We start from the raw sequence: 15,003 nt of genomic DNA, 5'->3' as shown, positions 1-15,003 counted from the left end.
TTCCACAGCTATAGGAGGGCTCTACAGAGGCCCCTCACCAGATGAGGAGAGCCCAGAAGCTCCTCATTCTCCTCCGAGGCCTCCTTACCCTATGGCATCTTCCTCAGCACCCTGTCTGCAGGGACAGAGAGAGCTCAAAGCCAGGTGTGCTCTTTGTGTCTCTGTACTGTTTGGTGACTCCCCTTACAGCACCCATAGTAAATAACTCCTCAGCCTTTTTGGATGCCACTGGTGACAGGCTTTGAGTGCCTCCAAGAATAGCCCATTCCCTTGTATAACAACTGTGAATCCTGGGCCAATTTTCCTCACCTCAAGCCAAGCTCCATCTCTCCAGGATTCTACTATGGACCATGATTTTTTCTCTTAGAGTCTACACTACCCCCATCCCAGAATGCCAGGGTTTTGAATATGAAAATACAACAGTGGTGACCCACCCACCAACGTGATGGCTTTTCTTTCCCTGGTCACGTAATCCCAGCTTCTTGAATCTGGCTCACGCTTCCTAAGATCTCTGGCCTGTACAGATAACTCTGCCTGGATCCACCAGAACCTGTTACTTGGTAGCATCTCCACAGAAGACTTTACCAAGAGATGGAGATGGGTGTAGAGATGCTTCTCACTGCTGCTGTATGAAGTTGGCAGTTCATGGTCAGGCTAAGTAGTACTGGGGGAAAAAAAACAGAAGAAATGAGTCTCCCTGCACAGAACATGGGAGGGAAAGCAAGATGGGGCAAGGGACTTGGGCTCCAGGACGGGGAGGAGAGAGGGAAGGTCACTGAGACCTTTGGCCTTTGGAGGTCAACCTCAGCCATGACCTGCAATGGGAAGAGTGGGACTGGGAGGCTGAGGGCACTTCGGGCTACTCCTAGGGGACTGGGAATATAGTAGACCAATGCCTGGTGCCATGTGCTCATAGACAGTTTGAAATTCAAGTCTTTGTGTGAGTCAGGGTTTGTTGACAATAACAAGAAGACTTCCTTAACCACTGTAGGCTAGAAACCAGTGTCTTCAAAAGATACTCCTAATCTGAATAATAACTATGTAAAGTCCACTGACTCTGGACCTCTGAGTTTACAAAAATGGTGTATTCATAACTTTCTGCTTCTTTCTCACAGACCATGCCCTGTCGCTCAGTACCACTGATGTCCCCGGTCCTGAAAGTGCAACAGTTACCAGTGCTACATTTCCTGCACCGATGAAGAACTCTCCATGTGAGGCAAGTCTCACTGTTGTTCTACTTCTCTGACTTCTCCTCCCACCCCTCCCTCACTTCCACATGAATGAAAGCAGATCAAGCAAGGAGCCTGGATGGCAGGATGACAAGAAGGTCACTTTGCCATGCTTTGGGCAGATCGCACCAACGTGATAAAGTCTCACACACACAGACTCTTTCTTTAAACCTCTTTGCTCTCAGCTCACTGAACTATTTCCCGTAAGACTTTAACTTAAGCAAACCCAGAAAATGTTTCCTAAGGCATACAGGGAGGATAACAACAACTTACAAAAGACTTGCTACAAGGTCCTTTTAAAAAAAATATCAGGCTCTTCATATTATGAAGCATCAGAAATTTGATTTACCTAAATTTCACTATGACATTCCACAAGGATTCCAAAGCCACTTACCCAAATGGTTCCTGAAACTCTTATCTCTTTAGTGGAAAAAGGTGACCAGGTGCCACGTTCTTTCACATGTGGTCATAATCTGTAGGGGCCAAGAAATGTGCTTAAAACTTTTCCATGGCACAGTGATTAAAATCATGAACTCCAGAATAAACAACCAGAGTTTGAGACAGGTTATACCTCAAGTGGCAGTTTGAGCATCTCAGAGACTCAGTTTCCTCACTTGCAAAATGGAGATAATAATAGTGTCTGCTCCAAAGTGATGACCTCTAAATAGGTTAATATTTGTAAAGGGTTTAGAAGAGTACTGGTCATAAAGTGAACACTACAATAGTTAGCACACTGTGTATACACTCAAAGGGAGAATAAGACGTTAGCCACAAAGCAGAGTCTAGGGTCTCTGAGGCCGGCCGTGCTTTGGACTTCTCTGTGCTCCCCATGGTCCCTGAATCCACACCTGACACACAGTGGAACAGTAGCACCTAACTTTGTTTAGCCAGTCCTCTTATTGTTTTGGAAAGTCACAGAAGAAATTCCTACGTGTTTTAGTTTCACAGATAGGTATGACCGAGAAGTCTGGGCATCGCTCCTGCAGCTCAGGTTGGCTGGCTGTAAATCCCTGTAGGCCCAACTCTCATCAGGGACCTCCCTGCATAGCACCCACCTTCCTTCCCAGCAGACTGGGGTCCTTCAGGGTTGGTGAACTTTAAAGATCCCACATTAACCTCACATTCTCCCATAGCAATACAACAACCATTTTCCTACCACTGGAGTTCAGCCAACCTGCGAAAAGGAAATCAAGTGGACACTGATAAAACCAGGCAACCTTGCTTCCCTTCCCTAGTGAGTAGAAATCCAGGGAGGAGGGCTGTTGGCCAGCAGAATACAGATGACAGGACTCCCCTTGCTGAAGGATGGTGTTCGAGCCCTTCAGGTTTCTTGTGCAATAAAAACACACAGACATAAAACAAAGAGCAGAAAAGATGTATAAATAATTTTTTCAATTAGAGGAATACTTAAATTAAACCTGAGGCTTCTCCTTAGTAAGCAAGTAGAGCTTCATGATGTGCAGTTTGTAGCCACTTCACTGCTGATCTGATTTTATAACTCAACACTCGTCCCATCTTTCTCACTGGGCTCTAGCTTATGTTATCTTACTACATTTTAAGTATCTCTGAGCCACCTTAAATTTTTTCTGGAAGAACTCTGAGCAGAAATAAATAGATTCATTAACTTAAATTGTATTTGAGAAGCCATGCTATCTGATACGGATGGCGGAATTACAGTCATTGTTGATATTTCTTGGGTGCCTCAGAGCTGGTATCTAGAAAGGAAGGTTTCTTAAGCAAAAGTCTGAATGTGGACAGATGGTGGGCCCACCTGAGAGGCCAGGGGGATCCTTAAGAGCACTTGGTCTTTAAATTTATTCTTCCCTAGACTGAATATGAGCCTAATGTCAGAAAAAGAAATGTCAAGGTAAAAGTGATATTTTTCTAATACTCCATCACTTCTTTAATACCCTTTGAGTTGATCAATAGCTGAAACAGATGTTTTCTTTTACTAACCTGCTTTATTTTCCCCTCAGTCAACTTTGCTCTAGGCTATTTCTGCTGCTTCCTGCCCTTTTTCAGAACTTGGCTCAGCAGACCTAATGCAGGCAAGAGAGTAGGTCCATCTTCCATTCACATTTTCCTCTTTACATATATTTATATTCACATCATCTCACATTCAGGATTTCAGACCATTTTCTAAGGCTGATTGGTGGGTCTTTGACTTCCCAATGTCGGGAGCAATGTTTTTGTCAAAAAAAGTAACCAAAATATAATTATATGTTTCCAGGTTTGTAAGCCCCACTATTTATTTTAGTCAAATCCTAAACGCAGAAGGCAGGAACTTGATTTCCTTTTCACAGGTTGGCTGAACTCCGGTGGTAGGAAGTGGTTCTTGTATTGCTGTGGGAGGATGTGAGGTTAACGTGGGGCCTTTAATCTTCACCAACCCTAAAGGACCCCAGTCTGCTGGACAGGAAGGTGGGTGCTATGCATAGAGGTCCCTGATGAGAGCTGGGCCCACAGGGACTTACAGACAGCCGACCTGAGCTCCAAGAGTGATGCTCAGCAAAGGTCACCTTCTCTACCCAGACCAGTCCTGGCCTTCAGGAAGTAAATGTGTAGCAGATATCTTACAATGCTCACTCAGGAAACCCCACCGGCATCAGTGAAGTCCCCTAGAACTGATGTCTTCAGTGAATTTCCTTTACAGTCTAGGCACAAGTTAACTAATAAGTCTGGGCTTTTCCACCTGCAGTCACCTAGAAGGTGTGATAAATCAGGACTCTTCACCCCCAACCTGGACCTCTTCAATGACATCACTAAGTGGACCCAGGGACTCTGCCTTTTCAGACCCCATCATTGGTAATTTTCTTCCACATCAAAAGTTAGGATTTATGGGCCATAATTGCACTTGCCAATGGTGCCTGAAATTCGTTCTGTATCCATGCAGTTTCCCTTCACTGCCTGTGGCCCCAAACAGTGTCATATAACTTACCTTTCAGAAAGATGATTCAGGAACGGGGTAAGAAATGATGGAGTGGTAGAAGGGGTGGAGGAGACAAAGGGTCTGGGAGAGCATGTGGAACCAGTTCAGATGTCAAGTAATAGAGACATAACTAGGGTGTGCCTTGCACCCAGTGTGACTTCCAAGGCATTTCGGAAGACCCTACCTCCTGCGTCTAGCTGCTGCAGCCACCACCGCCCCTTTCCTGACCTAGCCAGTGCTGCCGCAGGCGCTGCCTCCTCCCTCTCTCTGCACAGTCGTACATGGGGCATGAATATTTAAAGACCTCTGCCTAGCCCAGCCACAGACAGAGCACTGTGGTTTTTGGTTCCCCCTCTCCACCACAAGCTACTCACTGCAGGAAACTGGGGAGCCACTTATAATATATTCTGGTTTTATTTTATTTTTATTTTTATTTCACTGAGCTCCAGCTCAAATAATTAAAGTTGCCACCAGGGAGGGGAGCCTTACAGTGGCTTTCATGCGCTCACTTGCTATCAGCCCTGCTTAAGTCTGCCCTGGCCTGGAGACACACTTCGATGTGGCTCGCATTGCAGCTGCCGGTAATAGAGAGGACAGGAGAGCTGTAGGGGCTTTCTCCGCCCCTCCCCCTGCCTTTCACACATCCTGGAAGCCTGACTGTCTCAACAAGCCCCGTGTGGTTTGAGATTCTGTTTTATTTGAATAGCCTGCCTGTGACTGGAATAATTTAAGCCGTGTTCTCAGGCCAGAACAAGGCCCCAGGGGGAAAAGCGGGCTTCCCTCATTTTCCTTCCCCTCCAAAATATGGAAATAGTTTTCCTTCTGAGAGCTGCTGGAATGCAGGAGACCCAGGAAGTGGCTTGTGACCCACCAGTTTTTGTGATGGTCAGTTACCAGCTACTGATTTTCTTACCTCACCAAAGGCAGGGCCAAGTTTCTCCTCTCCCTAAACACACACGCACACACAGATTCACACACACACACACACACACACACACACACACACACCCCACAGGCATCCTGGCAGTCAGCCAGGACCCTTCCACCCTGACTATTGTCCAAGCCCATGTCATAAACAGAGCCAGCTTTGCTTAGCTGCTGGGCGCTGCTGAGTTCAGGGCAGAAGGTTCATGGTGGCGCTCCTCCAAGTCTGCAGAGGCGAGCTGGCCTGGAGAGAGAGACCCACACTGCATGTCATTACACACAGCAAATGCGGCCCTGAGGGGCATGGAGGGGAAGAAACTGGCACCCGAAATTGCCTTCTGCTGTGGATAAGCCCAACTCACATCCCTCTAAGGAGAAGTCTCCAGTGGCAGCAGTGGCCAGAAGGCTGAAGACTCGGGAGTGTTTTAGTTAATTGCTCTCTGGTTGATTTTGTAAGGCTTTTCAGAGTGCTGGTGATCACTGCTGGAGGAAGGCCCTTTCTCTCCCTCCAGCTTTGCAGTGTGACTCAGAAGCAGCGTAAGGTGAGAGTCATGGGTCTGTTGACTGGGTCTATTTAAGCTTTCTCTTACTTCTTCCCTGCAGGCAGGCAAATAGGACTTGCAGGATAGAAAAAAAGACGCGCACTTTCCTAACCGTTATGTTTTTAAAGTTTATTAAACCAATAGCAAATCCCCTGTGGAAAGGCAAGAAAAGGAGAAAAAGTAATAATGATAATTACAAGATGGCTTGAGGTCGAGGAAAAAATAGAAACAGGAGGGCTCTGCCTTGAGCAGCCACCACCAAACCCTCAGCAAGGTGGGGCCGGGGGGTGGGCAGGACTATTGGATTCCGCCCACGGTATGGAGCAGATCTTACATGTCAGGGGCCTCCCTACCCATGATCAGGGTCAGGCATGTGGGCCACTCAAGGGATGGGAGCACCCTGCCTCCACGGGCAAGCAAAGAAATGCGCACAAGACCCAAAGCAACAACTACAAGTCAAAACCAAACCCAAACCTCATGACGCTGGGCTTTTTCCTAGCACACTGTCCTGCTGGACACATCATTCCTCCTCAGCTTAGAGGGGATTAATGTCAGCCTCAAGGGCATCAGGCATCGTGCTCACTCCCTGCTGTGGATTCCTCGCCCCTGGGAACAAGATGGGGTACAAGGAGGACACTGCTGCTCACCCACAGTCCATTTGCTCATCATGAGCACTATTCTGAGCCTCACTGATGTTAGCTAGTCAGGATGCAGAGGCTATCCCCAAGGCCTCAGGCTTGATCCTAAATCAGGGCTCATTTCCTGGATCCTGTCTGCTTTCCTCATAGAACAAGTGTCCATCTAGGGCGAAGGAAGCTACACCCTTCTTCCCCTTTCTCTACTTCCTCATTCTTTCCTGTGTCATGGCTGACTGCTGCCCAGTGGAAGAATAAGCCAAACCTCACCAGGGTCAACAGACAACCAGTCCCTCCTCTTATGTGACCACAGTGCTGCACACTTTGCGGTGACTGTAGAAACATCCTTTGTAAATTGTTGGGGACCAGGGCCAAGGTAGAGGGAATTCCAGTGCAGCATCTTCTGTGTCTCTCCTCTCCCACACCCCAGCTCCTTTGGGATCTTTAAGGCAGAGCGCCTGTGGATATCTCAGGCCCCAAGCTGAGCACTGGGATATCTCTGCAGTGACAGAAAGGTCTTGGGCCTAGGAAGAAGAAAGTCCAGCTTCAGTGCTTGCCAGAACCAAGAGCAATTCAACTCGTGTTGTCAAGGGTTGTCTTCATATTCACTATTTTCTGCACATGCAGTATGTCTTTGGGAAATACCGTTTGCAAAATGCCCTCCTTTTGTAATGCTCCAGGGTGGGGACTTCATGCTGGATATACGGCATCTATCTGAGTTGTCTACTATATGCCCAGGAGGACAGAATTTTGAGCCCATCAAGAAGCACAGGGTGCCTCTGGCTCACCCAGAGTGATGCTAACATCTGGAACATGAAGGAGCCATTTGGGGGCTCCAGGTAGCTGTCTCTCTCCAGCCTCATCAGCCACAGCTATGATATCTCCTGTGTTCAGAAGACTCCAGCTGGCCATGTGGAACCAGGACAATAAGAGCTTGCACCTAGGCAGTGGGGTGTATTGGGAAAAAAGGTCAGAGGCCTTGGAGGAGTCCCACCACTTTCTAGCCAGGAGATTTTGAGCACATTGCCTCGCTCTTCTCAGCACTGTCAAGAGGAAAAGTGAGACACAAGTAAAAACTGCCCAGCCTAGATCTAGGCACAATTCAGTACTTACTAGACAGCACCCATGGCTCCTGCTACTCCACTGTTGCTAGTACCATTAACAGACTCTTGCGACCCAAGGTCCAAGATCAAGGCAGAGGCCTACACTATTCAAGGAGCCTGAGTCAGAGAACTTGCCCTCTGCTCTATCCTGAGTGGCCTGGCAGTAGCAGAGGTAATGGTATTGCCCAGCTCTGTGACTGGGGCCTGGGAAAGTAGCAGATGGGCCCCAGTGGCCCTTGTCCACCATCCCTAACAGCTTCTTGCCCTACCTTGCATGAGGCTAGGATGTACCGTCTTCCAACCCAGAAATCCCTTTATCCTACTGGCCTCCCCTACCCTGGCAGTGGACAGAGATCAATAACTGCCACCTGTATACAGCCCCAGTGTGAGGCGGTGAGGCCTTCCTGGCCCTCTTGAGGGCCAACAATACTGTTGCTCTCTGTCAAATAGAAGATAAAGACTTAGGGAAGGAGCCCTCAATTGTGCACAGCTGGCCACATGCAGCAAAGGGTCCTGAAGATGCACGAACACCTTTGCTTCCTCCAGGGGGACTTGTGTGGACGGGAGAGCTGCTGTAAATGAGAGGGGCTTGACTCCAGAAAGGAGAGGAACCCTAGACCAAGGAAACCAAGGCAAGGAGAGAGTCTCACAAAACAGCCTACTACAGCACATCAGAAGCTTAATCATTCTGTTAAAAAGCCTTGTTTAGCTTTAAAATCAATGCCAATTCTATATTCTCTTCCCAGGCATGCTTGTTTGTTTCCATGCAAAAGTATAGTTCATTACTTAATACTGAGTAGTCAGCAGTCTAGGAAGATCTAGCCTGTTGGTCTTATGGCTTTAAGGACCCTCAAGAAGACCTGGGAGGCGAGTAAGTTGATCCCAGTTCAAGAAGCCTGGAGGAAGGGCCCCAGCCCTCACTACCTTTTCCTGAAGCTCCAAGGTCTCTTCATCTTAAAGGATGCCCCACCCCTCATCAGGATTAGGCCAGTGGATGGTACATTTTGAAGGGTGCAATGGTCTCCTCTGAAGCCAGTCTTAACTATGGCTACCCCTTCCCTGACCTCTGATGCTGACAGTACATCTGAAACCCTGGGTGACTTGGCTCTCGTAGCTGCCAGTACTCCCAGTGACAATAATCTCAGGAAACTTTAACTGGAGCCTAAGTATGTACCATTTTGCATTGGAGAGGTTGGGAGTGGTTCTTGAGGCCTTTTCAAAATGACTTTCCCTGAAGACTCACTGTATGAGTCTGGGGCTTGGGATCCCACTTTAGGGCTCCAATGCAAACATCCCATATGCTGGTAATAGCATCCCCATCCTGGTAATAAGAACCGCCTACATGTAAAGGATTACAGAGCCTTGCCTCCTGCCCACAGGTGCCCTGTGGGTGAATGATGTCTTCCCCATCCTACAGATGAGGAGCGTGAGCCGGGCCAACATGCAACATGACCAGCTTGGATGAAGGGCAGACGTGTAGTCTAAGAGAATTAGGAGAAAAGAGGGAAGGCATAGAAGGGCTGTAGTAGGGGGTGAACCAGCAAGTTCTGATTTCAAACCTACCATGTGCCTGTGGCCATGCTAGGAAAGAGGCCAGAGGAATTTGGGATCTCTTTGGAGGGCCAAGAGGAAAGTTAGGAAAACTTATTTTCAGTATGAAAGATTCTGGTCTTCAGGTCACTTATAAATCACTCAGCTACATTACATTAAAAGCAAGCCAAAACCCTTCATTAGAGCCCCCAACACCCTAACTCTTTTCAGCATAAGTGAAAGAAATCCCTTAGGACTGGGGCAAGGGACCCTTGGTATCTGGGAAGCCAATTCCAGGTGTGTCTTTAAAGTATCGATCTCATAGTATAAGGTTGGCACTGTGCTAAGCATTTCACCTTCGCTTTCTATTATCAAAACAGACTTCTGAGGAATTGTAAACCTCATCTACTAATTCAAATATCAGGACCCAGAGAGCTGGATGTCTTGCCCAAGGTCAGTCCCAGAAAGGGGCACGGCCACAACTCAAACCAGATCTGTCCAACTCCAAAACCAAATCTATAACCACCCTGAGGTCACTAGACCAGACTTAGGCACCTGAGTTTAATTTCCAGCTGTGCCGTGCTTCTGAGCCATCTGATGTCAAGCAAGTCACATCTACTAATTAGGGATTTAAGAAAATACCTATTTTAGTTGCTGTGTGAGGCTGTTATCAGCACCAGATGAAAATGTGAAAGCTCTTTGTAATCTTTACGGTGATTTAGGAATGGCAGCAATTATTATCATCCTCTTCTTGCCTTACTCAGACACGAGGAAGTCACTGCTACCGACACTATGTGTTCTTCCTTCTCCTCTCAGTCTATTAGCAAAGTGTGTGCAGGCTGGGAGTATTATTTTTCTAGCAGTAGCACCAGGAGAACATGCCCAATAAACCCACTTAATCAATAATTAATTAATTAATTGCACAGCCCCTCAAGGATAGGAGCCAGTAAGAAGACTCCTCATGGAGTCTCAAGGATCTGACAAATGTGGCCCAACTGAGATTTCTGAGCCAAAATAATTCTTACTTCAGCATGTAGAGCTAGGCGGCCACTGGAGCCTAGCGTTCTGTCACCACTTACTGTGATGTGGTTGCTTCTGCCAGAATACATGCTAATGGGCCGAAGTAATCAACAGCAATTGTAATTGCAGTCGGACATAATTAATTGAATACCTTTGAGCCATTCAAAATTAATACCTCCCCCATTACATGATGAAACTGAGACATATGAAGAATTACTGTCAAGGCTCAGGGGTGTGAATAAAATCTTCCTGGGCGCTTGGAACAGAGTTGGGTTCAGTTCAAAAGCAGCATGTTAATCATGACCCTCATGGCTTCCACTGGTGATTGTTACAACGCATCCATGTGGCCTCAGTCCAGAGGAGCTCTGGGCCCTCCACTCATACAATCTGAATAAAGCCCTGCAATAGATCTCCAAGTAGAGTACTAGTGGCTCCATTTTACAGATGAAGACACTGAGCTCTGAGATATTCTGTACTAAATGAAAACCGAGCACTCTTTCTGACTCCAAAGCCCAGCTCTGCCAACAGCATACATTGCCTTGTCCCTCAGAAGCTTCTAGCTGCCCTAGGTCTCTCAAATTTATGTATTTTATATCTAGGTCCCTAAATTTATTTTATATGTTTTTTCATCTGAATCCTCTCAAACGTGGATGAAAAACAGCACTTCCCAACAACACCATAATCTTCCCTCACTACCTTTTTAAATGCAGCATTTATTTTTTATGGCTATATTCATTGTAGGACATTAGGAAAACACAGTAAATTATAAACAAAAAGGTGAAATTGCCCACAATCCTACCCCACAATCATATCCTCCACTACATGTTAGCACATTTCCTTCCAGACAAGTACATATTGAGTTGAGCATAGCCACAGATAAAAGTTTGTATAAATTTGGTACCATACCATATGTGTTTATGCCATCTTTCTTTACTTACTTTTATATTTTATATATCAATATTATTCCTCAAAAGTATGTTTTTAATAGTGGTCCTAAATTTATTTTTATAGTTTTTTCTAGTTATCAAAAGTCATGGGTGTTCACTGGAAAAAAATTGGAAAAGAAAAAAAAGATCCGATAAATGAAAATGGATATCTGTAGCTTTATTATTTTTTTTTTCTATTTTAGCACTAAACTGGCATGTTTTCCTTGCTTTTTTTATTTTAAAAATAAAAGGAGGAAAACATTAACAGACAGACAACATTTTACAACATAGCAAAAGAACAGTAAGACAATACAAAGTTACAAACAAAGTGGTAGGGAATTAACAATGGTTGTTGTATTACATATTGATATCTTCAAAGTGGCTTCTCATGAAAACAGATATAGAAATGCAATACTGATCAACCAAAGACTCACTGACAGTTTCTTTCAGCATAGAAATAGAAGACAGAAGAACAACCATGTTAACTATCCTGTATATACATACATACAAAATTTCTCCTCCTTTCCCTTCACTTTTCCCATATCCCAGTTGCCCTTTACTCTTGAGCAATTTCCTATCATTTCACAGTGCCTATCATACCTCCGAGTTTAAATTAACTCTTTCAAATTTTACACTAGTGAAACAATGCTCTGTAGCTTTATTATGCCACCAGCCAGCCATAAGGTTATTAATTTTTTCACATACAAACTTCATGTTTTGCCTCCATGTTTTTAAAGGGGGTAGGTAGATGGCCATCCCTGGCTGGTTATTTCCTGGCTTTGATGTGATGCCTCAGAAAGACATCAGGTGGTATCTTCAAGAAGGTCTTTTAAAAGTCTCCAGCATGACCAGGCATCTAGCACTGCAAGTATTTGCCAGTATCACATTTTATTTGCTTGTTATAAAAAGAAAAAATCTGCATCTGGCCAGCTTCTTGCTGTGTTGAGTTGATTTTTCATTAGACTATTTATAGCTAGAGAGTTGGTGTTTATTTTTTTCCAGGTGAATTAGAAGATGGTGAACAAAAACATTGGATTTTGCAGTGAGTCAATATTCTCAGCTGAAGTTAATGAGATACTAAGTTGAAATCAGAGAACTCTTAAAATTGTAAGCTCACACTCAGAGTCACAATCCTGTGGCATCATAGGTCAAGGAGGAGCCTCTATCCTCATTAAGAGCTTGCTTGGTGTCCCTGATAACAGTTCTAATACTGGTCATCCAGTATCTGCCGGCCTCAGCGTGTGGAACACCCAGGACACCTGTCACCTCTCCCCACTCAACAAGCTCATATTTGTGCATCTCTGTTTGCTAAGGAGTGTTTCTCTTTATTGATGTGAAATTCACACTGGAGCATCCCTTCTTGGTTTTGCCTCTGCTATTGCAACTCCTGCAGCTCTTCAGAAATTGGACAAAAGACAGCACCACCCTCCCCAGCATGTCCTACATTTGGGGGCGGTGCATGCAGTATGGACATTTATTTGATACCATTGATTCTCTTTTCAGTCCACATCCTATTATGATATTTTCTTATAAGTCCAAGAGATTGATCTGAAGCTGCCACGAGGTACGCATAGCAAACACAGAGCATATTCTAGACATAAAATTGCAGTAATTACCTCTGGAGGAAGAAAGGGCCATGAGAGGAATAATAGCATTAGTCCTGGCCACAATGCGGCTCCTGTTTTACATACAGGACTTTAATTAATAAAATGACAAACGCTGGTACCACATAATTGGAAAGTCTATCAAGCCCCACCAAGAGGCAGAGAGAAAAGGCCCTTGTGAAAGGGCCAGCTGGAGCCAGGAGATATAATTGCTGGTGGCGGGGTCCTGGTGTTGTCTCCTCTCACTTCTCTCCCTTGCTGTCTGCATATAAAAGAGTTTATCAGTGAAAACCTGCTTCTTGTAACCTATATCTATTAAGATGTGTCCAGAAGGATCCAAAATTTTATTGTTACAAGCTCCAACAAGTATGATTTCCCATAAATAGAACTTCAGATTTGTATAAAATCCCTCATATTTGTGTGAGCACACACACACACACACACACACACACACTACACACCTGCTAACTGTGTGGCAGAGGCAATGGCTGTAAATGGCCTAAAACCCACCATCTCCCTAAACTCTCCTATATGGAAGGATTTCTCAGGTAAAATATTGTTAAAATAGAAGTTCTGATTTTGTAGAGCCAGACTGGGTCCAAGGCCCTATGCTTCCAATAAGTTCCTAGGGAATGCCAGCACTGCTGCACCCTGGACCACATTTTGAGCAATAAGGTTATAGAAAATTTTCACAATACGCCCCAAAGCTTTAAGGGCTACCAACCTAGAAGGCAGGTAAGCAGCACTGCAGGTAGTGCAGACAGAGCATGGAACTTGGTTTGGACTCCAGGTCTGCAGCATGTGGGCCTGTTTCAGCCTTGGATTCTTCCTCTGACAATGGGTGTAGTAACACCTACATGCAGGGATGTCAGGGTTATAAAATGAGAATACATAAGTGCTTAGTGCAACTTTCTGGTACTCAGTTGTCAGTTAACAAATGACTTTATATCCCATAGTCCACCCTGCTAGAAATAGGTATTAAGGTCAGATTGCAAGAGTATTTTGTGCCTACTCTGGGTAAAACCTGGCTGTCAAGGTCAGTCTGGATGTCCTTGGCATGGGCATCTTCCACTTAGCCCTGGAAAGATGAAAGGGAGTGTCTTGGTTACTTTTCTGTCATTGCTGGGACAAAATAACTTACACCCAAAATTAAGGAAGGAAAGGTTTATTTAGCTCACAGTTTGTGGAGGTTTCAGTCCATGCTTGGCTGGTTCCAAGGCAGGGTGGCACATGGGAGAGGGCAACAGCTCATGGAGGCAGAAGATAGCAAAAGCAACAAGAGCAAAAGGGAGGAGGAGTGCTGGCAAGCAGCCTCTTTCCCTCCCTTACATTGTATGCAAACTATCCACCCCAGTGTGTAGCACTCACATCCATAATCCCAACACTGGACCATGAATCCACCATAAACTCTAGAAGTCTGCCCCGTGACTGCATGAAGATTTGGGGGGACATACAGACACAAACCATAAGAGGAGGTCTTTGAAAGGGACTTGAACCTGCCATCTGCTTTAAGATCACAGTTTTCTATGCCTTTAGACACAAATAACTAGCAGGGGAGATTCAATAACACTTCACTTAAGTCATCCAGTTCTTCGAATTAAGAAACCAATGAGAACCTTAGCCTTCAGTCCAAGAGGAGAGTTCTGGCTCAGGTCGCTTCTTTTTTGCCCTCAGCCCAGGAGTCTCTCATTTTGTGGGTTATTCTTGATCTTTGCCAGGAGCTGATGTGATAGCTCCATGTGAGAGAATCACCTTCTCTATATCTTGCTGGGGGTGGGTACATTTTAGGCCATATCTTAGTGATTAACAATGGCTTTTTACTCAAAGTCCAAGATGAAAATGGACCCCTCACTGAGAGGACCACTTACTTCCTGCGCTAAGTAACCCTGACACCCCAGTGGTCTCGATCCAGCCTGCACTTTAGAATCACCTGGGGGACTTTAAAGCCCACTGGTGCCCAGAACCTACCCAAAGGTACTTAAGTTAGATTCTCTGGGGCACAATCCCAGACATCAGCAGTTCAGAGAACCCCCTAGATGATTCTAATTTGCAGCCCAGGCTGAAAACTACTGGTTTTACAATGATATTCACAATGTTCTTTATCTCGCTTAGTCTTTAACAATACCTTTTAAAGTGGGCAGAGAAGGTATGGTTATGGTCACAAGTTTTTCTATAACAAAATAAAGGTCCAGGGGAGATAAGCAGTAGTCTTAAGATCACATAGTTAATGTACTTTAACTGTGGAGTGCAAACTCCCAATTCTGCTATAGTCAACAAGCCAGGAAGCCAGGATGGTTTTATAAGACTGAGCATTGATGCAAAGGACAGTAGTCCACTCTGGAAAGGCAGTGAGTCATAAGTCTACCCAGGCAAGGCCCAGAGGCTGCTATCTAATCGATGCTTCTCTCCAGACTCTGGTTCTGTAGGTCTGGGGCCAGGCCAGAGACTCCGCATTTCTAACAATATCCCAGGTATTACTGAAGGCATGGGTTTGAGGACCAGACTATGAGCTGCAAGGCACTGACTGCCTCTTAGAGGCAGAATCTGGAAGTCACAGATGA

General features: G+C 45.4%; 1 protein-coding gene across 1 annotated transcript in view; it reads left to right on the top strand.

Annotated features, from left to right (window-relative positions):
• The window catches only part of Alk (anaplastic lymphoma receptor tyrosine kinase), a 701,863-nt gene that overhangs the window by 577,330 nt on the left and 109,530 nt on the right, over nucleotides 1-15,003 (top strand). The window contains exon 8 of the mRNA XM_005400546.2: nucleotides 1,116-1,216. Within this exon, the coding sequence (XP_005400603.1) occupies nucleotides 1,116-1,216 (101 nt within the window). The remainder of the gene's footprint in view (nucleotides 1-1,115; nucleotides 1,217-15,003) is intronic.

This window comes from Chinchilla lanigera, unplaced genomic scaffold (assembly GCF_000276665.1).
Source record: "Chinchilla lanigera isolate Chin_1 unplaced genomic scaffold, ChiLan1.0 scaffold00068, whole genome shotgun sequence".
NCBI lineage: Eukaryota > Metazoa > Chordata > Mammalia > Rodentia > Chinchillidae > Chinchilla > Chinchilla lanigera.
Note: the sequence above shows the minus strand (reverse complement) of the source record. Positions and strands in the feature narration are given on the sequence as shown.